Genomic DNA, 25,788 nt, shown 5'->3' with positions numbered 1-25,788 from the left:
TCTTTTGATCGCTTAGTCTCTCCCACCTCAAGGACATCACCAACCCCCTCCCAGACCCTCTACAGATGCGGTAAATATCGCTCTCAACTTCATCCTCCGGCACCTGGACTGCCCAGGAACCTATGCTAAGATCCTGTTTGTGGACTTCAACTCTGCATTCAACACTTTAACCCCCTGCTCTGCTCCAGGGGTGAGGAATAACCGAAGTGTCCCCCTTCGCTAACTTGAATGTGTCCTGGGCGTCTGCAGTCTCGGGTTATAATCCATCTTGAGCTAATGAAACTAGCCTGACTTTTTCTGCAGATGTAATCCCTTCCATTACTTCCAAATCATCACATGCTGTAGGGAAATAAATGGAATATTTACCTAATATGACATATATATATGATACATGGATGTGTGATTGTGTTAATTGTGGATAGGCGAGTAATCCTGAGTGAATTAACATGAGAAATGTTGCTATCAATGACAAAGAGCAGTAGATGAATAGGCTACTAGAAAAGGACTTGATAAATTCAGAGAGCCCAGGTTTTCACACTTCTTCCTTTATTCCTTGCATATTTTTTCCTTCTGACAATTGCATGAGCAAAATATTTTGAGCAACATCGTCTACATAGGTCAAAACATACAGTTTACATTCAAGACATGTATAGTTAAGGCATTTTACACATAAAACACACACAACAAGAGGTCTTTGTCCAAACAACACAGACACATAACAAGACAAAAATTACACCTAAGCTTTTGTGGCATATGCTACACAACAATGACAACCATTAATGGTCGGAGATGAAATAAGCTCAGTGTGACGACAACCACAGGAATTTAGAGTCCTCAGATCTTTTAATAATACATTCCTCAAAAATACTCAAAGTATAAAATCAAAGCACAGAACCTCTGATCTTTTTTTGGGGGAGTTTACTCCGCTGTTATTTCACCTGTTGCACAAAGGTTTTTCAATGTTAGTTGCTTCTATTCTTCAGTAAGCTGCCACTGCTGTCACAGTGAGTGGACCTCTCGTGTCCGGTTGTCTTTCAGGGGTGGTGTTGACGATGTTGGTACGGGTGAGACGTTTGTGAGAGGTGCAAGTTCCTTCGAGACCGCCTGCGGAGGCGCCGCTGATGCATCAGAGACTGGAGGTGCTCAAGCTTACACTGCAAGTTTTGATCCTCCTCCGTGGATGAGCGCGGGACGGGACTCTCCTTATCTACAGGACAGAGAAAAAATAAACTGTCAGACATACTACATAAAATGTAAGTTGTCTTTAAGTGGGTTCTGCCACAAGTCGAGACATATATTGATGTTGGAAGAGCAAGAAGTGGAGAAAATAACTTTCTTTGATGGGGAATAGGACACACACATACTTTGCTATGAAAGTATTCATGGGAAATGAAGTTCACACATGTAAATCCAAGAGAGAGAATGAATAAATTGATAATGAAAGCAATCTGGAAATAATCAAAATAATTTAAACGCATTTTGCAGGTAACTACAATGGCTGTTAGAGCATGCAGACCTCCACCAAGGCCGAACACTTTCTTTATAAAACCACACTCAAGTTCACTAGATGTGGATATTTATTTGGATTTGCCCACACTCATGAAGATTAGTCCCTTCAAGCAATGTTAAATAAAGTGGAAAAAACCCTCTTGGATCCTCTTGGTCAAAGGAAAGATAGAAGTCCACTCAAACTTGTATGGTTAACTCGTAGGCTTCACCCCACATACATGACACTGAGGTCGCTACGTTTTACAGTTCTCCCACTCCTCTGTGTGAATAGATATTTGAAAACTAGCACTGCACTGACACTTTGGTCATTGTCATGCAAACCTCTTGAACTTCTGTTGTGAAGTGTTGGATTAAGACTCTCTCTGTTCGTATGGACCCTTATATTCGCCGTCGTCCCTGAGATTTACTGTAGGCCTATACATTTTGTGTGTAAGTATATAGTCCTGCAATGTTCAATGGCACAGTTGCTTGTTCTCTGTGTTTTCAACATGAAATCTGGTCATGCTGACCTGGAGCTGTGCTGCAGTGCTCTGCCCTCTGGGTCACCAGTGGTTTGGCTCTTGCTCTGCTGGGCCCCTCTGCTGTGAGCACTGGCCTGACTGGGTTGTTTAGAACGGGACAGTGGCGCTGAGAGAGGGTGGGCGGTGCCCCCTGGTGGTGACAGGCAGCTCTGAGTAGGTCGCTGAGGATCTGGAGGATGATGCTGACTCCACGGCGGCGATGGCTGATACCAGTCTGACTGTGAGGAGCCAGACTGCCTGATGGGCAGAGGAGAGGAAAGAGAGAGAGAGCAGGATATGGATGAAAAAGTTCAAACCAACACAGCTGAAAACTGAGCTGCTTTGTAACCATCGCATAGGAGGTTATGTTTTCAACCACATTGTTTGTAAGCAAGATTACACAAAACTACTAACTATCGGATTACCACAACATTTGGAGGACGGATGTGGTACGGGTAAAGAGAAAACCCAGACATTTTGGTCCGGATGCAGGGTTTGTTATCCCTTTCTTAAAAATTGTGAGATCAGGTGCTTTCATAATTTTACTTGATTTCTCAGAGAATAATCATGGATCTTGATGAAAAAAAATCTGACATGTTTAAAACCATGTTAAAGGTGGTTTTCATAAGAGGCCAGTTGGGCCTTGGCAGAAGGCTTAGGCTTTACTGTGTGTTGTGTTTTCTGCTGCTTCCACAGAGAGAGACTTACCAGAGAACGTGCCGGAGAAGACGCCTGGAGAGTGGCTCTCAAAACTCTCTATGACTGCTCCTGGCTGCTTGCACAGCTCTGCAGCTGAAGACGCATGATCATTAGTCTGTGAAAAAGAAAGAGGGAAAGTTTATCTCTTGGTTTCACCATCTGTGAAATAAAAAGGGGAACTAGAAACAACTGGATGTTTCCTTCACTTTTTTTTACAGTTTTTTTGTGAAGGTTATGTTATTTACTTCTGCGGTAGAATATGTGAAGCTAACCGTTTTGAAGGTTGAGGCCGGCACTGGGCTTGGGGGTCCAGGACTGGAGCCGGTTGGAGCAGGTGAGCAGACTGGTGTGGCTGCTTGTTGAGGACAGCCGAGACAACCAGAAGGCAGAGAAGGATCACAGGGAGATGTGTGTGTAGAGTGACAGGATTGAGGTAGAGATGAGCGTTGTTGGCCGTTTACAGTGGGGACAGTGGTGGATGAGTGGGGGGTGGGAGCTGTTGCGATTAATGAAGTTCTGGGTCTTTGAAAGCTGTGTTGGATCGGGGATGTAGAGTCAGCAGATTGAGATGAGGGGGTTTGGGGAGCAGGTGAGGTAGTGGAGGCAGAGCCAGGGTGGCTCATGCTGCCAGTCGTCTGGACTCTCATGCCCCCGCCCTGCTGCAGCTCCTTCACATCCTGCGCCGACAGCTGGAGCTGCACGTACATCACATGAGCACCGATTCCCAGGTTAATGGTCAGAGGGGAGTGTCCAGACAGGAAGTCACTGATCTGCACGATAGTCAGGAAACAAACACTTCAGCCGGTGACAGTGAGTTTGGCTGAACTGACAACACCAGGGGCAGATATAGGATTTTTCTAAATCAGGGGCCTTAAAGGGGCCAAAATCATTCACAGTCAATTATATGTCCATCATCCATGCACAACTCCTGATTCAGTAAGGTGCACGTTAAGGTCATTCATTGTTTACTTTTAGCTCTATAGTTTTGAGCAAAGCCACACCACTGAACATATTTGAAAATTGTTCGTCAAACAGTATTTGTGAATGTAACACAAACTAATTATAGAGGGCTGGCTACCATAAAAAAAAAATAAAAAAAACTGCAGGTCAAATTCATAATCAAAAATTATTTCATACAAATCTTGTATGAAATCATTTTTCACCTTTTAAATTAACTTTAAGCAACAGGACTCTGCTATACCTCACATGAAAGGTTAGCGTGAAGGTTTGGGAATGGAAGTCAATGCGATGTTCTAATAAGGACATAGCTGCGCAAACGTGTGTGTGTGTGTGTGGGATGTTTGCAGAATGCAGGTTTGCACATTTTTCCACATAGGAATGTGAGGGATCTTCTTTTCCTGTACATTCTCAGCTGAGCTGTTGTTCTCAAGTGAGAACTACGTGATGTCCACTTTAGATTATAGTTTATCGACACAAAGCAGGCCTGGTTTTAAATTGGGAAATGTGTGAGGGATTTTCTGACTGGTCTCACAAAATATGTGACACCAATGCATAGTTTGAATTCTTCCAAGGACAATACTGTTATTTCTGCACCACATTCAACAAGTTGTCTTACTACCTGTTTGCAGCATACGGTGGCCCTTCACATTATACATCAAAATCTCACCTGAGATTCGGTTAAACTTTCCAAAACGTCCATCACAGTCCTCTCAGCCCTGGCAGTGGAGCACTGGCAGTAAAAACAGAACATTTCCATGAAGCCTGATGTACGTGTGTAAACGTCAGTTGACACGTGAAGGATGTGCATCGGTTTACTTACGACTAAACCAGCTTCGATGACAGGGACCAGGGTCAGTTTGCTGCCATCTGCTACTCCCAGCTCCTGCAGTCTTCCTGCTGTCAGCTGCCTGGTTCGTAATATTTGTATTATTGTATGTATGGCAATTTGTATTCATCACGAGGACACAGTTTCACATGTAAGTCTCTCACACACTCACACACACACACACACACACACACACACACACACAAACACACATGCAGGTCTCTCTATAGTTGTGAGGACACATATTGACATAATGCATTCCCCAGCCCCTTACCATCACAACTGAAGGCCTAACCCGTACCCTAACTGTAACCTAAACCTAATTTTAACCCTAAAACCAAGTCTTAACCCTCAAAAAGCGATTGAATTTGTGAGGACCAGACAAAATGTCCTCACAACGTCAGAATGTCCTCCAGATTATGCTATAGAACCAAAATTGGCCCTCATAACTATAGCTAGAACACACACACACACACACACTTAATGATTTACCAGCATGCAGGGTCTGCAGCCCACCTGTCTTTATGCAGCAGCACGGCTCTGTTCCTCTGCAGCCTGAGTCTCTGGGAGATCCGTGTCCTCAGCCCCTCCACGGTCTCTCCCCGGGGGACGGTGAGCTCCACCGGGCTGCCGGTGGTGGAGGTGATGGACAGACGCATGGTGGACTGACCGGTGGAGGCTCCTCCGGCCCCGCAGCCGTACACATCCCTCCGCTGCTGCTCCATCCAGCTGACAGTGTGAAACCTCCCAGTTCAAACCAGACTCTGGTCCAGAATCAGCTCGCACGGGATGAGACAGTGTTTCTCTTCTGGGTTGTGATTCTCATTCCTCCGTGAAAAACTGTGACGCGTCTTTAAACGTCTTTAAAAACCGAGGATTATAGGTCGATTTCACCGCAACAGTTTCTCTTCCTGTCTGAGAGACGCAGCTTTACTCCACCGAGCGTAAAACACCACAGCCAACTCCCTGTAAGCCCCGCCCGCCTGGACACACAGCCAATCAGCGAGAGCCGAGGGGACAGTCAGCCTGTACTGTCCAATCAAAACGCTTTATTCCCGACGTGGCTCCACCCTACTTTGTGCCACACTCACCATTCATAAATGATGCAATGAACACAGCACACCACATTTTGTACAGGATGTGGAAATGTTAGTTCTACCACATCCATTATTATTTTTTGATTTATATCTTTTAAGAATTCAGTTTGATGAAATGATCGTCTGCATCAATAATCCCTTTTGTATTCATATTTTTTAAAGATTTAAATACCTGACTAATTAAATCATTGACTACATCAATAGCTCTAATTCTGTTAATATTTTTTAAGACTTCAAATATCTGTCGAATGAACTGATGGACTATATAGGTAATTTATTTTTGTTAATATTTCTAGATTTTCAAATATCTGTAGATCTAAATGATTTACCTTATCAATAGTATGATTTCTACTCATAATATCTTTAATTTCAAATGATCGACTGTATGTTAGATTTTAAATGTTTAAATATATTGTCACTATTGAAAGCTTCTTCAAGATAATTCATATTTCTGGATTACTGACTGTGACTCAAGGCATCATGAGAAACACATCTAGTTGGATTCCACCTCCTGTGAGGGTGATTACTGCCCTGTTGCCCTGGAGGGGTTTTTTGGTTGATGACACACAGGTTGATGTGTCAAAACAAATTCCAGGACACGGATGATACTAACATCAATCACTGACTCATCAGTTAATCTGTTTATGTGGCGTGAAACAAGGCATCACCTTGAGTTGTGAAATCGGAGCTCACTGATCATAAAACCAGTATCAGATAATCTGGATCTTCTTGTTAGCAAGGAGACATAGACACTGGGCAAAAGATATACAGGTAAGTCAGGTTGAAAGGCAAAATATATATATATATATATATATATATATATAACTTTATTTTCTATAATATATAGATAAAAATACAAATTTGTTTTAGACATTTGTTATGGATAGAGGATATGAAGAACGAGCCATCATAGTAAAATATGTGAGCTTGTGCAACATAAATAACAAACTTTTATTCACACACCTGTCCTCCAAAGCATATATGGATCTATATAAATAAATCTTTATTTGGATCTGCACCAAATGGCAGACTTACAGATATCAGTCCCCTAAATATGCCTGATTTTCTTCATCAAGATCCATGAATTATTCTGTAAGAAATCCACAAGAATGTAAGGAAATGGAACAACATTTAATGGGTTCTTATTGGGTCATGCCCCGTCCTTTCACATGGAAATCTGTTCAGCTGTTTTTGTGTCATCTTGCTTCCAAACATATAATCATTCTGAAATATGTTTCAAATTGTTCAGTTAAGATCAAATATGTGTGTTTAAAGAACATTCTCAATCCCTTCTCCTTCGTTTTTTTCCTTTTCAAGGTCACATGGGTGCCGGAGCCACGTCCCGTCATGCACAGGGAAGCACCCATCGCATGCACATATATGGATGCTGGATAACCCTCACTGCTCAGACCACGGCGTTATTTGTATTCTGCAGACGTCCACATCCTCTGCTTTATTCGTGTCCACCCTGTGTCGACGGCAGCGGCGCCCCGGGCTGCACCTGTCACATGATGCACACAGGAGAGGAGCTGCTCTGGAGTAAAGTAACTCGGGAAGTGGGCAGCGAAATGCAGCTAATATTTGTCTCCTCGCTGCTGCTAAAAATAGCTGCACCCATAACACCCCCGCTTTGTCCAGCCTGCGTCACTCCTCTCCCATATAACCTTCCTCTCCTCCCCTCCCTCACCCCCACACTCACTCCTCTGCACTCTCTACTAAATGCAGACATGTAGTGATCTTATCATTGTGTCTTTTCCGTCTATCAGTGTGTGGGAAAAACAGCATTTATTCTTGTTTCTCCTTTTCGGCTTCCCTTGTTTTAGAATCATCGTCTCTGTCTGTATGAGACGCTTCATAGATCTATGAAACATGTAGTGTTCTTATCATTGTGTCCCTTCTGTCAATCAGCGTGTGGGAAAAGCATGTATTCTTTTTTTCTCCTTTTCTGATTCCCTGTATGAGACGCTTCATAGATCTATGCTCTGTAAATCCCTGAGGATACTGTCACGTGGACACACAGAAGATGAAATCCAAGAGCCCAGCTTCGTTGGAATTCAAAAGGAATCCCACACTCATCCCCTCTTGGTCATTTCTCCTTTTACGTGACTGGAGGAACTCTACGTCCCATAGAGCCATTTTCCCTCGCTCCCTCCCTCCCTGAGACTACCCCCCCCCCCCCCCCCCCCCCCAACCCTCAACCGTCCCCCCCATGCATTTCTATGGCAGCATGTCATACTGAAAGGGAGAGGTCGCTAGTTTACATTTATCAGGCAGGCCTCGCCGAGAACAATTCCACAGGATGTCCTGCTCTCCAGTGCGTGCACAGACGCAGCTCTGACGTCAGCAACACACACACACACACACACACACACACAGACTCTGTATATGCTATCCCCTACATTCCTCCCACCCCCTCTCTTGGCATCATTTCCCAGATGTTTCAATCCGCTGCTATGTTACACCTCAGAGTCCCAGGAATTTCAGAGATTGTATGTGAGGAATCTGCCCTGCTCATTTCACCAAGGATCGTCTTACTGACAGACTGAGAAAGCATCAAATGGCCTCAGGTTGTCTGAAAATACAGACGCACAGACGGAGGAGAGCTCTCAAGGCTCTCTGATGATCTTTAAGGCATTAGCTCATATCCTTAACTTGGGTGATAATCAGAATAAATCCCTGAATGAATTTCTTATTATGGTCTTAACGTCACTCATCTGTTTCAAACACAGCTCTGATTCCCAAAATACTAGTTGTTTGTATATACCACAGTATTTAATACCTATCACTAGTAAAACTATAAACTATTTAGTCAATTTAAGGGTATTAAGAGTTTGCTGAGGTAAGCTCTATACTGTGTGTCATTCTTGTTAATAGATGAGTTTAGTTTTACTGGTTCAATTCGTAAAAAGCAAGCAGCTGCTAAGAAGTGTGCCCACAGAGGGGACGCTTTTTTTTCCTGTAAACTCTATAAACAAGTCCCAAGTCACATGCTGTGTTTAGGTTTTAGATGTTTAAAGAAATCTCTCAGGCTGTTTGAGTAAAGTAAACCCTCTTAAGCAGCGGAAAGTTCACAGGAGAGCTCAAAATATCCCACAAATGTTCTGGTGCACCGTGCCTGTCTACTCACTGCCTGAGAAGACATGAAAAGTCAGGAAGGTTCACATTTACACGTCACACGGATCACAGGCACGTTCCTGAATCAAACGCATAAACTGTGACACCTCTGTCTACAGCAAATGTTAACTCCAGTTTACATGTAGGTCACAATTCCCCCAGCTTAAGCTGCTGGACTTTCGTGGTTATTCCCGTCACTCAACCAGTTGTTCTTTGAGCCGCTTTGCTGAAGTTTTTTAGAGGGAAAGTTTTTTTCTGCAGAGACATTGAACAGGTTCTTCAGACGTCTGACTAACTTTGCTGCTTCAGCCTCACCGTCCTCCCACTTCGTGTTATCATCCAGCCCCAGATTAGACCTCCTGCCACTTTGCTGCCAAGGCATTTTCTATTTGTGCAAAGCCTTCATTTTCTACATCACACAGAAGAGCACGCTGCGGATGGCATGATTGCAAGAAGGAGGTTGGATTAGAGTTTGTGGGCTAATTTAGTTTTGCCAGCCTGATGGAGAAATGACTTGATGTGAGAGAAAGGACTCAGGGGACAGAAAAAAGACAGACATATAATTGAAAAGGAGTTAGACGCTGAAGTAACCCTCCTGCAGAGGTCATATTGGTCATACTCAATTACTTAAGACTTATCTGAACCCAAACAAACAAACTATATCTACAAAGAGAAACAGCAGTCCCAAGTTGAAACCAGCCAACTGGTAGATATGCACAGGATTAATACGTTCTGCAAACTGGCACGAATATACACCAGTATGTAATTTGGTTCTCCCGGTAAAGACTGGTTACGTACATGAGCAGGTCACCAGATACAATGCAGAATAAAAGTGTTTCCCAAAAGAGCGTAGTGTGCTGTATAGACAGTGTTTTAATGGACCTTGGGGGCCATCAGGCTAAAAGGAGCTGGTGGCTCCTACGCAACTGTGCACTAACTTAATCAACTGCCCTCAGGGGCCTCTTTTCAGTTTGGGGCAAGAGGCATTTGTCCTCTTTTCATATCCTGAGTATAGACTCCTCTTTAAAGCCCTAATAGACAGATGCAATATAGATTCAAGAGTCACAAACTTTATTGTCATTGTGCGAGCACTACTAGTGTCAAGATTTACAATGGAAAATAGTCAAATATACAAATAAGCAACTTTGTAATAGAAATGCAAAATAAGCAAAAATAATTATAAAATAAAGTTCTGCAATAAAATATTAGTAAACACAAGTGGAGGTAACGAAGCTTTACATCAACACTTTCCTCACACACCAATATATTTTGCCCTGATTTAAATTGATGTCTCTAGACCTCACACTTTGTTACCTCCAAGTTCCCATAAAGCCCAGTGTGCACTATATAAACCAAGCAGAACTCATACTGGGATGTTACCTGTTGCAGGTTTGATGTATTGATGAAACACAACTTTATCTCCGGAGCTCAGGGCAGTTGCCCCCCTGTTGGTAATTCTGTCACATGTGTAAAGATAATGAGATAAGAAAAAGAATTCTGGCACCATTTTGCACTATTTGTAAAGATGCATATCTTCTGTGTTTAGTTATTTGCTGCTATTGTTGTTTTTTATGCTACATTTGTATATATATATATTTACACTTGAGAACTTTCTCTTATTGGAAAACACATAGTGACATTTTCTCCTTTTGAATGCCTTTGTTAAATTCCAGAGACGTGAAACTCTTTTGAGCCGGAGGGGTCGTCTGTGAGTCTCGTCATGGCCCCTGACGGTCTGCACCTTCCCTGGATTGGAAAAAACAAAAAACATGACATGAGGAGCTTCCATTTTAAGTACAGAATATTCAACATGAGAACTACTATAGTGCAACGATGCCACCATGTGGTGAGAGATGAGATTACAAACGTCCACGACAACAATCTATCTTCTTGCATCTTGTCTGGTAACAAGAAAAACACTGAAACACAGCAAAGAGAAAATATTCAAATGCAGAGTTAGAATCGATCTTCGGTTCTACTACTACTTATAAGAATTCTAATACTAAAATAATCAATCAATCGATCTGTCAGCAGCTGCCATTCATGAGCAAAATACTGTGAATGACGACGGGGTTCCTCCTCCATCGTACATCACCAACATCACCACCTCCACCACCACCATCATCCTCATCATCATCACCAGTGCAGGTCATGTGCTGCGTCGGGAGCGGGCGGTGGGTGTGTCCAATCGCGTGTGGTTTCATTCATAACTCCAGTCTTTATTCGGAGCTCAGATTAAAGTATGCAGCCGGGGCAGGCTGCCTGCGCGCCGCTTCACACGGACTCCACAGCCCGGTGAGTGCCACCTCCGCCCGGCTCACATCAGCACCACTTCACAGGCGGCGCGATGTGGTGCCGTTTCATTATGTAACATGTGGGAATAACCGACTCGACTCTAGATGATCGCAAAACATCTGCTTTCGTGAGACACGTTCAGTGCGCACGCAGGGGGCAGCGCGCGCGGCGATGCCCCGCACATGAAGCTTCCTCCTGCGTGATTCTAACGGTGATTGATTCCCCGCAGACTTGAGAGCAGACGACGCAGAGATGAGGGACCGCGCTGATCGGAGGGTTTGCGGAGAAGAGGCGAAGATGCTGCTGCCGCCGCTGGAGCTGCCGCTGCCGCTGAGCGCCGCCGCCGGCTGCCGCGCGTCGCTGTAGTCAGTCCTGCACAGAGCGGGGGGGAACAGCTGCTTCAACATAGACCGTAAGATACAGCACATCTGGAGCACATCAGCATCCAGGCACACGTCAGGATGATAGGCAGCCCCCCCCCATTCATCTTCACTCTTCATCATCACTTCATCACTGCTGGAGTTGTTTCTGTCTCCCTCACATGTTATGAATGAAGTGGGCGGATGTCTGTCTGTGTGATGAGGTGAGAGAAGACGCGAGGGTGTAGCATGTCATTAGACCCTGAAACGCGCGCACGCACGCACACGCACACTCTTCCGCTTTCTCTTTCTCTCTCTCAAACACACAGACGCACACGCACACACACGCGCTTGCATTGGATTGATATTTTCTGCACCAGCCGGGGTCAGTGTTTTCATTTTTACCTTCACTGTTTACTCACAGATTAAACGATGCTGAAGCCCAAAGGTCTCTACTGTTCATTGTAACTTACAACTGGATTACATGCAGATTGTTTCAGTGTAGGACAAATGTATAGTAATAATAATAACAAGAATACAGTAATAATCATCATCATCCTCCTCATCATCATCATCATCATCATCATCATCATCATCATCATCATCATCATCATCATGTCCTTAATAAGACACTAGAGATAAGTAACAATACATTTATGGCTTGAATGGATGACTATGTAATAAATATGATCGTTATTATAATATAAGGAAATAGAAAAGGAAAAAGGGAAAATGTTAGCGTCGCATTTTATGAACATTGTGATGCATAATGTCATTTCAGTTTTATATTTAGCTTTAAACCATTTTAACTGCCTGTTATTTAATCAGCAAAGACGAGACAGATGTGATTTGAACTGAGCGAAACACTGGTCATGTAAAAAAAATAATAATAATACAGAAAACAACACAGGAAATGAATTCCAAAAGAAAAAGAACAAAAAATATAGAAAGTCTGTGTTTTCAATGCACCAGCCGTGAAACCTTTAAATTAATCTGCTGTTTGCTCTTGTGTTTGGAAGTGCATGGTCAAAGTGAGAGAGAAACTATCAAGAAACACACAAACACACACACAGACACACACACAGACTTAATGGTCTGCTGACACTGACCATGTGTGAAGCATCCCCCAAGACAATTGAACAGGATATGTATGTGGTGTGTGTGTGTGTCTCTGTGTGTGTGTGTGTTGTTCTCTATTGTCGGAGCGTTCTCTCTGCTCAGAGCTTTGTCCACATCACATTTACCTTGAGCTGCTGGTATGTGTGAGACATTACATAAAACAGGACTCTCACATGGTGAGGGAATGTGTGCAGCGTTGGCAGTGTGTGTGAGGAAAGCATTCATGGACTGATGTTACACAAGCCGCACGCTGTGTAAATAATCATGTACTGTCAGCTCCTCTGTCCGTCAGTTAGTACACTCATCTGTCTGAAGTCTATAGAGATGAGATGTCATTGAAAGGGATTCTTGGTTATCACACTGTATTAGTTCATCTTCAGGAGATGTCAGATTATTTCTATTCACATTGGGTTTTATTTCCCAGCGTTCAGACCAGAGAGCAGTTGGGTTTACGTCAGTTTGGTATGTTTAAGGGGCATTACGTCAACTTTCCACATGAGGAGTTTTGTACAGGCTGTTGAGTGATGTTCTCTGTGGCTCTGGAGGTAGAAAATAAACCTGTGTCATCAGGGTGATCTTTGCTTGGGATTGTTGAATCAAAACCCTTCATACAGATTTTTTTATCTGCTAAATAGTGAGATTCAGGCGTGGTGACTTTTAAAGATGATCAGAATAAAAAATCGCCTGAAAAACTGTTTCATAACCTTGTCTGAAACAGTCTTTTTCACAGCAGATGCTGCCCCATTAGGAAAGAATCAGGTGCATTAACAATGGCTCTTTTTATTCAGGGGTCCCTGTAATTCATTTGATTATTACTGTGCTTTTCCTACAGAGGCAGGTCACAAAGAAACTCTTTGAAAAAGGTTGCAGAAATTGTAGAACATGATCTGTCAAGTAATAACTGATAATGCTTATCTGGTTCCTATGAACGGTAAATATCTGTATTCATATTTTTAGCAAACATTAAACACTGCATTTGTTGGGGACTATTTTCAGCTGTGGATGAATATACATTCGGTGCTCTCATGAGTACTCAACAGCAGCAGGATGATGTGTGCACAGTGCAGGAAAGATTGAAAATAAACTACAGTTCCCACGTTCATCGTAATGAAAGAAAATGTCAGTGCAGCAGCATAGCTCACTGATGTGTTTTATTGTTTTTTTTAAAGAATAATAGAGCTCTAACATACAGAGGAAAACATCTATAAGGATTTTACTACACAGACAATTTATGTAAGTGGATTGATTCACTTGTGGTTTGAGTCTTTTCATGGGATAAAACATTTTAATATCACCAAGCTTATTCCTAAAAATGTCAAATCTTCCCTCACGCTGTTGTAATGGTATTTCCTATAGAATGAGCAGCTGTGTCTGACCTCCTTCACTTTCTCATTCCTCTGCAGGGTTCACTCACGCTGACCTGGACCATGAGCAATGATTTGCCTCTTCTGACAAGTCTGACTGAGAACTCCACAGTGAGTATACTGCTGGGTCCGACACCAACACTTTAAGATTCAAGTTCAACCAATGCAGCAACAAGCCAAAGAAGCGTCCAGTGTTCCACCATTACTGTTTGGCAGCGAATGCAAGAGCTCTTATTTATTGGCAAGATCAGTTTCCCCAGTCAAATGAGCTCCCTGACACACCCAAGTGGTTGCAATTGGAATCGACCGCAGTAAGAAACCGCTCTCGTTCAGCTCTCCTGTTTTCCACTGGGGATTATCCAATGCATCTAGTTGAGGGTAATTGTGCTCTGCAAAAAATTCACTTAAATTTAAAAAAAAAGATTAAATGGTGCTTCAAGCTCCTGCACTTTTGTTATATTCTCCCACTCGTTTGAATTATAATTTTATTCCATCTCAATCCGATCAGGCCTGTATTTACAGGAAGTATAAAGGACTGACTACTATCGCACACTGGCAGATAAATATAATCATTTTGCATTCTATAAATAGCTGACAGAAACCTTCTCCCTTCCCCAAGCTCACTTTTTCTGTTACTTACAAGCTAGTCATTTTGTTATAAATAATTTCGAAAGCCCACCAAAGGAACCCTGTTTTTATGCTTTCGTAAAACAACATCCTCATTCTAAACATATTGTCTCAAAATGTGTGTCACTTTCTGCTAATAAGTCGATTATTTCATCAGAAAATATAAAATCTTGGTGTGGAGTGTAGGGGATTTAGAGGAGGTTCAAATATTGCCAGGTTAAAGAAAAAAATCATACAATGTATCCTATTTTATCCGATATTTGTGACAGATGTAAATCTTCAGAAGGCGCTCGAGGCCACAGCTTTTGGCTTTGTCCTAATATTGTCCCATTCTGGCAGGATATTTTTAATTGGTATTCTAAAATGTATGATCTACAGATTGAACCTGATGCCCCGGTGGCCCTGTTTGGCTGCTCAGTAGCTTCTCTTCCACATACTGTACAGAAGACACTTATGTTTGTTAGTTGTAAAGAGAATAATACTCAGTGAATGGAAAGCTACCAGCGGTCCTTGTTCCTCCAGACGGTTAATGGAACTAGTTTCAGGGAAACACCTCAAGAGGCTTCGAAGCAACACGCAAGGTTGTCACGAAAACATTGAGAGCACCTGGGGCCCAATCATTAGGCACCTTAACGTCCCTGAATCCCACCATGTATAGTATAGTTATAAATCTACTTCTCTATTTATGCTTTTGTTTGCTTATTAAGTTTTGTAAGGGTGTAGATGTTTTGGTCTGTGTAATGAAAATGAGAGAAAACGATGTAGCAACCAATGGTATTAAAAAAAAAGAGCAGCAGGTCTGAGGTGTAGCAGCAGTGGAGGACGACTGCGTGTGCTGCTTGTCTTTGTGTCCGCCTCAGGAGGACAGTGGGGACATCTGATCCAGCAGCAGTGATTATCTGACAGTTAAAGCTGTCTGTGCACAGGGAGAATTGACTGTCGCTTGCCTCCGCACTGAGTGTGTTAGAAACATGGCCTGAAGACTGGCCAGAGCCGTCCACTGCTGCAGCTGATTGATGGTGTTGTTCCTCCTGTTTGGCTGAGCTTGTAAAAACAGCAGATTTCATTAAGCTACAGACGCTCTGACAAATTCTGTGTGTGTGTGTGTGTGTGTGTGTGCATGTAACTGTGAGTATCAAGGTGTGTGTGTCGCCACTAGACTGTGATGGAGCTGTGAGTCTCTCTCAAACACACACACACACACACACACACACACACACACACACACACACACTGTATGTGCAGCTTTAAACGTATTATACTGAATCTCCCCATAGGCTTCATCTGAATATAGGCCACCACAGCATCGAATGTAAAAATATTCTTTGTGTATGTGACACTGTGCTTAGTTTAACATGTTCTGGCCTGAAGCCGGTTTGAGGTTGAATGAAAAAGGGTTTTAATTCACTCTCATGCACATAATCCTCACAATCCTGTGAGTTTATCAGCAGGAAACTACAGCTTCTTCTATTCAGCAGCTTCGTCGTCTCCTCCGGGCGGCGACTTGAAGCTGAAACACATTAATTGATGCTGTGTCTCATGGAAGCACCTTTACAGTGAGAGCAGTCACCATAAAATCAGCTGCTTTTGCAGATTCACACACACACACACGCAGACACATGCACACACACACACAGGCATGATCAATGATCAACTGGAAAAAAAAGTGGGCAGATTAGTTGCAGTGTGTGGATCTTCCATCAGCTGCAGACTTGGGTTTTTTTCAGCTGTTCCTGTTAAAGTCAACATAATTCAACATAATTCAAAGGTTGGCCTGTGCTACACGAGGAGCTCCTCCACTCCGTGGTTTCCTGCAAAGCAGTGCATAATGACAACCTTTCACATTTATAATGCTAAGTGTAGCAATAAATGAATATTCCTTGTGTGGAGGTGAAAATAGCCCAATTATTTCCACTCTCTTTTGAAACTGACATCAGAAGAAGAGCCAGAAAAGTGTGGGGATTGCTCATGGGCGTCTGCATCCTCCTCCGATTTCCATTTTTAGCTGGCGGAGGACTCATTTCCCCCTCATTGAGAAGAGCTGGGAAATTGAATTAAGGGTCTCGCTGACGTTTCGATTAGCATCCCCAGGCTCACTCAGCCAAGACTGAGAGTATTAATCAGAGGGAGTAGAGAGGAGAGCAGTTGTCTTATCTGTATTTGTGTGTGTGTGTGTGTGTGTGTGTGTGTGTGTGTGTGTGTGTGTGTGTGTGTGTGTGTGTGTGTGTGTGTGTGTGTGTGTGTGTGTGTGTGTGTGTGTGTGTGTGTGTGTGTAGGCAGGATGTGTACGAGTTAGTGTGGATAAGAATCACTGTGAAGAGGAAAGGGCTTAAGAGAGTCTATCAGTGTTAATTCCACTCCTGAGCTGACAGCGTAATGCGACATAGTGACTCATTGCTACGTAGCTCAAAGAGAGAAGAATCAATTTCTGTCCCAGCCCAACTAACAACCAAACATGAAAACAGATATGTAAGCTTCCGACTTATGGTTCTATTAAAAGAACGATTTATGAGCCACGGCTATGCTTTCTGAATACAGGTAATGGAAATGTATTTGAGGTTGAACAGCTCAAACATTAACAGGGAAGTGTGAGTAGCAGGGTTTGACTGATAATGATACTTGCAGTGACACAGATATTTATTTTAAATACTGTGTGTGGTTTTGAAATTGTATTCTTGTCAGCGAGGGGAGTTAGGGTGGTGTGTATGTGTGTGTGTGTTGTGGTTTTAAGGCTTGGTTAGTTGGGAAATGGACTTTTGGATTTCCCCCCTCTCACTAAAAGAGTTATGAATACAGCATAAACATAGTAATGATTAAAAGCTTTAAACACACAAATTCAAAAGCATGTGATTGAATTACATTTAGTTTGAAAAGCCACAGATTAACATACCGCATGTGCCTGTTAGTGTTTAAGAAGGTAAAACCTTCATTCTGATGGAGACAATGACCTGAGCTCTCTGTGTCTGAAGCAAATATACTGGACGGATTATTCCAATGTACACCAGTGACTTAATGGCACATGTTTGTGCTTTTGCAGGATGGGCCTCCAAACTCTGAAAGTAAATTCACCTCCATACATTTAAATTGGAAAGCTACAATACCAAACGGGGGGAATGTTGAAAGACTACAGATTATTTTTAAATGTGATACTAAGATATTTTGTCAATGTGAGCAGCTCATTAAAAGATGAGATTAAAGGTTTGTCCAAACAGTGAGCTGGTATTTCATGCCGAGGTGTGGCAGCACACCAGATGGACATGTTTTGTCTCTCTGAATCTTTCCATTTTCTAAATAAGTATCACTTTAGCGAGGGGTCCACTTTGACCCTGACCCAGTCTGCGCCCTCTTTGGTTTAACATCAAACAAATCCTGTGTTCTCTTACCAAACAAATCCTGCGCTCCACATGAGGTGTTTGATCCCTGAAGTGAATCAACACCCTCCATCACCCTTTTTCTATTTAGGTGATGGATGATGTGTATTTTATCAAGCCAGAGAAAAAATAAAAACACACATTCAAAGGGTCTTTTCAATCCATTGTTAGGATGTGGATTTGGATTTTTTTTTTTACGAACTTTAATCTCTTGAGTTTGTGGGCAGGTGGGGGGGGGGGGGGTTGATCCAATGGCGATTTTCAATTTATCAACGTCTCTGTTGTATAATGCCTTTTGGTATTGAAGGGATAAGTGAGTCACTCGAAGTTAAAAGTGTTTCTTGTATCTTCTGCTCTCGTAGGACATAAACTATGAAATGATGAGATTCGAGTGGGACAGATTCCGGTGTACATATCTGCTGCTGTTAAATGTTACACAATTAAACCATCAAATTCATACACAGTGTGGTGTCATCTTTTTACAGCCCAGTTATTCTCAGCCGAGAAGCTTCATCAAAAAACCTTTAAAAGGAATTGTGGTCTAATTCCAATGCTATTCAGTGTGTTTTTCACGTTTCTCTGTGCCTGTAATGTTGGCAGCAATGAATCTATAAGTTAATAGCTAATATACCAGTTCTCTAAATTGCACTTTCCAAGGTCCTAACCTCTTCTCCCCCCCCTCAGGAGGTGCCTGTGTCAGCGGGCCAGGTGGAGAACTATGTGCTGCTGCTGGTGCTGCTGAGTGTTTTTGCCGGGGGGACGCTGGTCCTGCTCTCCCTGCTGCTCCTCTTCTGTCACCACTGCTGCATGGGCGGACGGCGCTACTCCAGGTGGGTGCCGCTGCCTGCTGAGCAGCACAGTGCGTGGGACTGGCCCGGTTCGTCTGCAAACACAGGGGAGGGATTACAGGAGGCAACATGATTATGGCAGCAGTAGATCAAAGCAGATGTGAGACCGAAGGCTGTGATGTCTACTGAGAGAGCACAAAGAGTAAAACTGATGTTCGTCTTTCAGAGCCAGCGATGACCCTGAGAAGACAAACACCACTTATGCTGAGGATTCTCAGCCCACCCAAGGTCAGAGCTGTTTTTTAAAAAAAAGTTTGTTCTCTGCATGTGGTCTGGTTCACTGACGTCACTAACTATTATTCCTGTCGTCCTTGCCTTGTTTGTCACTCAGAGATCACCATTCGTCTGGATGAATCAGATGCTCTCTCAGCTTCCAGCTGCCATGAGGGAGAGTCAGAGCGATTCGTCTCCACTGGGTCGACTGGTCGCAGAGTCTCCTTCAATGAGTCTGCTCTTTACGAACAGGAGAAGACGACACAGGAAAAAGGACGCAGGTACAAATCATCTGGGCTAATATCCAGTTTTACAGCTTATTTGATAAAAAACGGCTGAGGATTCATGAGTTCTCCTCCTCTTCAGGTACACTCTCACTGAGGGAGACTTCCACCACCTGAAAAAGGCCCGACTGACCCACCTTCACCTGCCGCCGGCCCCGTGTGACCTAAAGATCCTCACCATCATGGAGTGTGACTCAGCGGACAGCAGCACGGTCAACATCAGTGAGACCGCAGCTCAGAAACTGCCCCTCACCATCTACCAGGTAAAACGATTCTGTCTGGTTGAATCACGGCGGCTGCTTTATAATTTGACTTTATAATTAACAGTAACAAAGACAACGAATCAGGTTGGTTTTCTCATTTGTGTCGTGTGTGTATTTCTGTCTGCAGCCTGCTGAGAGGAGAGTCCCCGACTGGCTGAGACAGAGCCTGAGTGGAGGGCTGCCAGGAGACCCTCACCACTCCATCGTCCTGGACCAGGGGCTCAGGCAGACCCCATCGGCCATGAAACCACAGCACACACGGTCCCAGACAGTGAGTTTCAACATTGTCCACTTTGTTTTGAGAATTTTGAAATGGGCATTAAACAATAGAGATCACTAAATCTAGACATCCAATTGGCACAGCTTCATTAAAGGTTACGTCAGTAAGTCAAACACTTTGGTTAAGACTTAAATAATGTAATCTACCCAATGGAGGTCCATGAAACCTCACTACAGACATTCATGGTTCCTGTGCAGTCACTCTTATTGACTTTAATGATCCACACAGTTTGTAGCAGTGATGTTTTGAGATAATTGTTGCATTTGGGCTTTTAAGAACGAGTGAATTAATTGCAGGAAAAGTTGTTGGGGATTCATGTTCCCCCCATGATGAACCATAACACCTTTGGGATGCTTTACCTTTATCTGACGTCCTCATAATACCACTTCTGCAATATTTCCTGGATTTTTGGCCTCGAGTCCCAGTTTGGCCGGGGTCTTTCTGTGCGAAGTTTCTACGTTCTCCCCATGTCTGTGTGGGTTTCCTCCAGGTACTTCCTCCCACAGTCCAGAGACTTGCAGATATGGGTCAGATTGATACATTTTCCATATGTGTGAATGGTTGTGCACTGTATGTTGGCCCTGTGATATGATGGCATCTTGTCTCGGGTGTATCCGGCCTCTCGCCCAATGTCAGCTGGGATTAGTTCCAGCTCCCGCCCCGCAAACCTATAGCTGTAGAGTAAATGGGTAAATGGATAGATGGATGATGGATGATAGATGATGGATGATGGATGGATGGATGATGGACATTCCATGAACAATAATTGCTTTCTACTGTTACAATGACAGATTAGTTAACGCAAATTCAGCTTTGCAAAGAAAGGTTCTTCACAGTGGATTGATCAACACATATAACTAACACACACACATACACACACACACACACAGCTGTGAAGAGCTCGAACCCACTGATGCACTGTGGCATCAGTCACCACTGCAGATGAGTGACAAGACAAACTGCTGTCCCCTGAGGTCCTTCCCTCTGCCCGTCACGATTCATCTCAGCTTATCTGCCTCAACCTCTCCTTAACATCTCATCACCTCCCTCCATCCTCCTCTCTTTTCATCTCTCCTGTCAGATGGAGGCTATCGGCGACAGGGTAGAGGCTGAGAGCGAAGGGAGTATGAGAGGAGAGCTGATTCAAGCTCAGGGCCAGACTTCAGTTCTACATTTCTTCTCTAAACTGCGGCGCCACGCTAGTCTGGAGGGGGCGGGGCCTTTCTTCAGGAGATGGAAGTTCGACAGCAGCCACCGCGCTGCCAGTCTGGATGCCAAAGGTTTGGATAAATGTTATGAATGCCTGAGTACAATTTGATTTGTGGGTAAGCTTTGTAAAAGAGGAGCATGTGAGTTGATGAGAAGGCGAATAGAATTAAGTTCACAGCTCTGTTTTCATGGGAATTAGGTTCGCCCAAGAGAAGGCCCGTCCAGAGACAGAGAGCAGCCAGTGAAACCACCGATCACACCGAAGATGAGTCTATATCTCTCCAAGATGAGGTCATGGAATCCTTTCCACACACTCCCATCCAGACCAGTGAGCTCCAGTCCCTCTCTGCAGAGTCTCTGTCTCACCACACTACTACACCCCCCTCTTCAGTCTTCCTCAGCAGGTACATCCCCTCCCATCGTACCATGACCAGCACCATAACAATTCTCAGAACTACTGATTAACTGACTGTTTTCCATTTGTGCAGGCTAAACCTGGAGGCCATGCTGGAGGTAGGTAGAGGCAGCAGCACCAGGAAAGAGGAAACCTGTTTGCAAGCAGACGACTGTCATGCTAAGAGACATGACGAGGCCACAACCAATGGGACAGGAGTGGAAACTGAAACAAAACTAGGTGCGGTTGTAAGAACAGAAGCTGTTGGAGTCAAGCTGGAATCGAAGGAGTATGACGACTTTTTTGGGGCTCAACAAGAATCTGCCGACAGGTTTGAAGACATGTTGAAGAAAACGAATGGTGCAAAGACAGAGGGCGTGGCAGCAGATGTGAGGAGAAAGAATGAGGCGGACGTAGACGACGGAGAAGACGTGGTGTGGGGAGCTGAGGCCCGGCGAAGGGATGACTCCGGGTCGTCTCTTTCCTTCATGATTCGCCAGGAGAGCTTGGAGGCCCCTCCCTCGCTGTACAGAGACATTTGGAGCTTGCGGGCCTCCCTGGAGCAATACGCCTCCTCGGACCAGAGCAGCACAGATCGGGAGTCCATCCGCAGTGATGCCGATAGCGTCTCATCCTTTGGTGGTGCGGGAGCTCGCGCCGGCCTGGACAGCTACTTGTCCCAGGATCTGGATGATGACCCTGACGGAGAAGGGGAGGGAGAGGTCATGGAGGGAGGAATCAGAGGAGCGTCAGGGGGCGACAGTGAGATGGGAAGTGGAGCTGGAGGAGAGGGGGAGGCGGGTAACAGGAAGCTCCTTCAGATGGACAGTGGCTACGCCTCTATTGAAGCACCATCCAGGGCCCCTGAGGAGATGCGGCTTTTTGGGACTCCAGGATCCCAGAGAGGAAAGACAGCATCGGAGAGAAGGTTGTTCTTCACCAACTCTGGAAGAAAAGGTTCAGTGTGCGAGAGCATCGAGTCCAAACTGTTTCAGGAGGAGCTGGAGGACGAGATGGCCGATGGCACAAAGAAACTAAAGGAGAGAGCTCACACCTGCAGCCAGTCTCTTACCCTTCAAGAACCATATCAACTTCTGAAATCCCTTCATCCTCAGAAACCTCCAGTGTCACAATCACAGCTCATAACTCCTCTGATGAAGCAAATCCCACCGCCCCCTAGTCCTCACAGACCTCGCCTCCGCCGCCGCGACTACAGCATTGACGAGAAGACGGATGCACTTTTCAATGAGTTCCTGCGACACGACCCCCGGTTCGACCAGCAGGAATCTCCGCCGCGCTCCAGGCACCGCTCCAGAGTTCACCTTCGGAAACAGTGGCAGAGACACAAGCAATACAGCGACCCAGGGTCATGCACCGGGGGTAGGTACTCCCCTTCTTTAGAGAGGCAGAGGTTTACTCCACTGAGAAGGGGTGACAGCGCCGGATACCCTCTGGACACCAGATATCACAGCACACTCTCACGCATCGCAAGTGCTGCCGACGAAGAAGCCAGCGAGATTGGAGATTGCGAGGAGGCAGCCATCGAGAGTGGGGAGAACAAAGATCCATCGAGTGATGGAGTTGCAGCCAACAAAACATCTGAAGGCACAGATGCAAAAAGGAGCAGCTCTACTTGTGCAGGGTCGGTCGGAGAAGGCAACGGCTGCCAAGTCACCGCAAACAAGGACTCGGAAAGCACAGGCAGCCAGTCTTTGAGTACTGGGACTGCACAAACAAGCTACATGGATCCAAGATGCGACAACAGGAACAACAACGGTAGTCAAGCTATCCTGCTGGAGGTCTCCCTGCAGGAGGAAGGCAGTCTGTCTGACAAGCTGGCGGAATCAGTGGAGGAGAGGCTCTACGGCGGCCTGCGCACTGCAGAGAAACTCAGCCAGGGAGGATCGGAGCGCGTGCTGAACGTGTCTCGCACGTCCTCACCTGGCTTCAGTCCCATATAACCTGCCAACACCGCCATCTTCCTCATCAACTTTATATCAGATCCATTGTGTTGACCACAGACTGAAAACAAAGTGGACAGCAACTCAAACATCATGTGTTAGATACTGGGTCATTATCATTTTCCTTTACATTGGGACGATTCATTAAATTAAATATGGTCTGGAAACTGACGCATTACCACACACACAGACAGACACACACAACTTTGTACTTCTATCTTATTGAGGACATTCATTGGCATAATGCATTCCCTAACCCCTCCCCCTAACCCTAACCATCACAACTGAATCCTAACCCTGATCCTTACCCCTACACTAACCTGAAGCTAATTCTAACCCTAAGAAGAAGTCTTAACCTACTGGGTCATAAAGTGAGGACTGGCCAAATTGTCCTCACTTTCCCAATATCTAAAGGTCAAGCTCAAAAGTAGTCCTCACAAAGATATGTGTACAAGTAAACACACACAAACACACACATATACAGTATATATACATATATATATATATTTTAAGACAGAAGTACTTTCTCAAAGGCCAGTCTCTTCCAATGATTCCACTCAGACCTTAATTTCCACTGTGACATGTGATGCCCCTTTTTATTGGTAACCGCTCCTCAGATCAAATGCATCCTTCATTACATAGATTGGAAAATAAAGACCCATCTTTAGAAAAAGTTAATATTTTCAGACTTAACTGTGAATTTCCAGCATGCTACTGTATGTCCAAACAATGTGTATGTGTATACTGTACAGTTTGAACTTGAAAACAAATAGCACTTTGATGGGAAGAAAGATAATGATTGCTTTTCTGTCACCCATTTCTTTCATTTTTAAACTATATCCTCCTCAAGTGTCCTTCTCGTCCCAGTCACCATGCGGGTGTGCGTGTAAGAGCTCCTGTGTCGGCTAATGGAAGAACAATTCTGACCACGTGGAAACAGAAAAAGACTTTACTCTTAATGGTTTTGTGTTTGCAGCCTCCTCCCTCACCAGGATCAGCAGATCTGGAGATCACACGCTATATCATAAAAGTAAAAACAGATGGGAAACCCAGATTATAACGCCAACACAGCACTTGAGAATACACGTATTGAGCATTTTTGTCATCAAATCGAATCTGTTTTGTCATTAGTCATCTGTCCCTGTTATGCATCCTGGAGTGTGGTGTCACTGCTGGGCCTCTGCTGATGTGGGGGAGACTGACAGATGATACTTTAAGTGACTGATACCGGAGCCTCTCAGGCTTTTTACACAGTTGGTCCAGTGACGCAGAAGCGGAGGTCGAAACGGAAACGCAGTGGCGTCGTCTGCTCCTGAATCCCGGCAGAATGGAAAATACTTGCTCTGTATTACTCAACAAAATATAAGTTTGGTGATATATTTGTTTTGTCATGGTCAGCGAATCCCATGAAATGACACAAACCAACAATGAACAGTCTAGTATCACTTATTAGAGGTTGATTGTTGTTTCAAATGAATAAATGATTAAATAAATGAAATGAGCCACAGTGCTTCACTTTCATGAACATCCACTGGAACATGAAATGTGTATCAATCCACAGCTGAAAATAGTCCCCCCCCCCAAAATGGACTACTTTGCTAAAATGTACAGTATCCATGTGTTTTAGGAAACGCTTGTGTCCTGTTTTTAAATCTTCAGTAGGAATCAATAGGTTTAAGGCTAAGAACAATGGACGGGGTATACAAGTGAATAGATATTGTTGGTTTTTGTCTTTTCATAGAAAACAGGTTATTTCATTTTCAAATATGAAGTTGTACTCTTCACATATCAGGATCAAATCTGGAGTAGAGCAACAACGAAGATTATTATTACTATCGATGCATTTTTCTTGTTTGAATCTTAAATTGGTCAAAAATGCCCATCATAAGAGCAGGGACTTTATATTTCTTTGACAAAAAAAATGAACAAATACATTTCTGTATATATTTGTTAATGTTTTTGTTGTAAGCTCAGATCCACATCTCATCTAGCTCAGGATGGAGTTTCCTCACAGTGAAGAAACTCCATCTTCGGAGCTGAGATGTGGCTGTGAATTTAGAGTAGACTAATATGGGTCAAATCTGATAAGAGATTCAAGATGGACATTTTCAGGTAAAATTTTAAGTGATTCTTATGTTTCACTTATTTTGTTTTACCCAACGTCCTAAACTTTAAACTCTTTAGAGGAAAAGCAGAAAATCCTCGCACCGAAAAACCCGCAACCAAAGTTTTCAATTGACTTCAAAATTAGGAAAACTGCTGCAGAGAATGATTTTGTAAATTAACTAATAGTTTAATTTATTGTTGCGGCTGATCTCTTCTGGAGATGACTCATATTTTTGAATCATTTTTTAAGTGTCACGACATTTCAGAGATTGAACGTCTTTCTTTCCTCTGTCTCTTCCAGTGTGGATGTGAAGTTTACATTGATGTTGAATGAGGTGAAGAATGTCACCTGGGAAACTGTGACAGCCGATTGTTGCAGGTTTTTGTTTT

At 43.8% G+C, this 25,788-nt stretch overlaps 2 protein-coding genes across 3 annotated transcripts; one reads left to right on the top strand and one right to left on the bottom strand.

Annotated features, from left to right (window-relative positions):
* Positions 1 to 525: 525 nt before the first annotated feature.
* On the bottom strand, positions 526 to 5,732 carry LOC117778682 (midnolin-like). The gene is made up of 7 exons (XM_034614427.1): positions 5,011 to 5,732; positions 4,489 to 4,576; positions 4,336 to 4,398; positions 2,981 to 3,478; positions 2,718 to 2,823; positions 2,019 to 2,267; positions 526 to 1,207 (listed from the first exon to the last, which is right to left on the bottom strand). Exons 1-7 carry the CDS (start codon positions 5,217 to 5,219, stop codon positions 1,035 to 1,037), a joined length of 1,386 nt encoding a protein of 461 aa, XP_034470318.1. The 5' UTR covers positions 5,220 to 5,732; the 3' UTR covers positions 526 to 1,034.
* Positions 5,733 to 10,751: 5,019 nt separating this feature from the next.
* LOC117778176 lies at positions 10,752 to 24,821 on the top strand. 2 transcript variants are annotated; one of them, XM_034613529.1, is made up of 11 exons: positions 10,868 to 11,000; positions 11,230 to 11,412; positions 13,882 to 13,953; positions 18,525 to 18,670; positions 18,855 to 18,916; positions 19,020 to 19,182; positions 19,268 to 19,448; positions 19,576 to 19,719; positions 20,810 to 21,008; positions 21,137 to 21,341; positions 21,426 to 24,821. In XM_034613529.1, exons 3-11 carry the CDS (start codon positions 13,906 to 13,908, stop codon positions 23,290 to 23,292), a joined length of 3,015 nt encoding a protein of 1,004 aa, XP_034469420.1. In that variant the 5' UTR covers positions 10,868 to 11,000; positions 11,230 to 11,412; positions 13,882 to 13,905; the 3' UTR covers positions 23,293 to 24,821. The 2 variants fall into 2 exon arrangements, with proteins under 2 accessions (XP_034469419.1, XP_034469420.1); XM_034613528.1 differs by lacking the exon at positions 11,230 to 11,412 and having other exon boundaries at positions 10,752 to 11,000.
* The last annotated feature ends 967 nt before the right edge of the window (positions 24,822 to 25,788 follow it).

This window comes from Hippoglossus hippoglossus, chromosome 17 (genome assembly GCF_009819705.1).
Source record: "Hippoglossus hippoglossus isolate fHipHip1 chromosome 17, fHipHip1.pri, whole genome shotgun sequence".
NCBI classification, from domain to species: Eukaryota; Metazoa; Chordata; class Actinopteri; order Pleuronectiformes; family Pleuronectidae; genus Hippoglossus; species Hippoglossus hippoglossus.
This window is presented reverse-complemented; position numbering and strand designations above follow the sequence as displayed.

What these genes read in the sequence shown, in the direction of transcription:
- LOC117778682 (XM_034614427.1), bottom strand. Translation starts at nt 5,219, where the DNA reads ATGGAGCAGCAGCGGAGGGATGTGTACGGCTGCGGGGCCGGAGGAGCC. An exon ending in TCATCGAAGCTGGTTTAGTC is followed by an intron (nt 4,399 to 4,488) that starts GTAAGTAAACCG and finishes TTTTACTGCCAG; the next exon opens with TGCTCCACTGCCAGGGCTGA. An exon ending in AAAGTTTAACCGAATCTCAG is followed by an intron (nt 3,479 to 4,335) that starts GTGAGATTTTGA and finishes ACTATCGTGCAG; the next exon opens with ATCAGTGACTTCCTGTCTGG.
- LOC117778176 (XM_034613528.1), top strand. Translation starts at nt 10,767, where the DNA reads ATGACGACGGGGTTCCTCCTCCATCGTACATCACCAACATCACCACCT. An exon ending in AGCACACACGGTCCCAGACA is followed by an intron (nt 19,720 to 20,809) that starts GTGAGTTTCAAC and finishes CTCTCCTGTCAG; the next exon opens with ATGGAGGCTATCGGCGACAG. An exon ending in TGCCAGTCTGGATGCCAAAG is followed by an intron (nt 21,009 to 21,136) that starts GTTTGGATAAAT and finishes CATGGGAATTAG; the next exon opens with GTTCGCCCAAGAGAAGGCCC.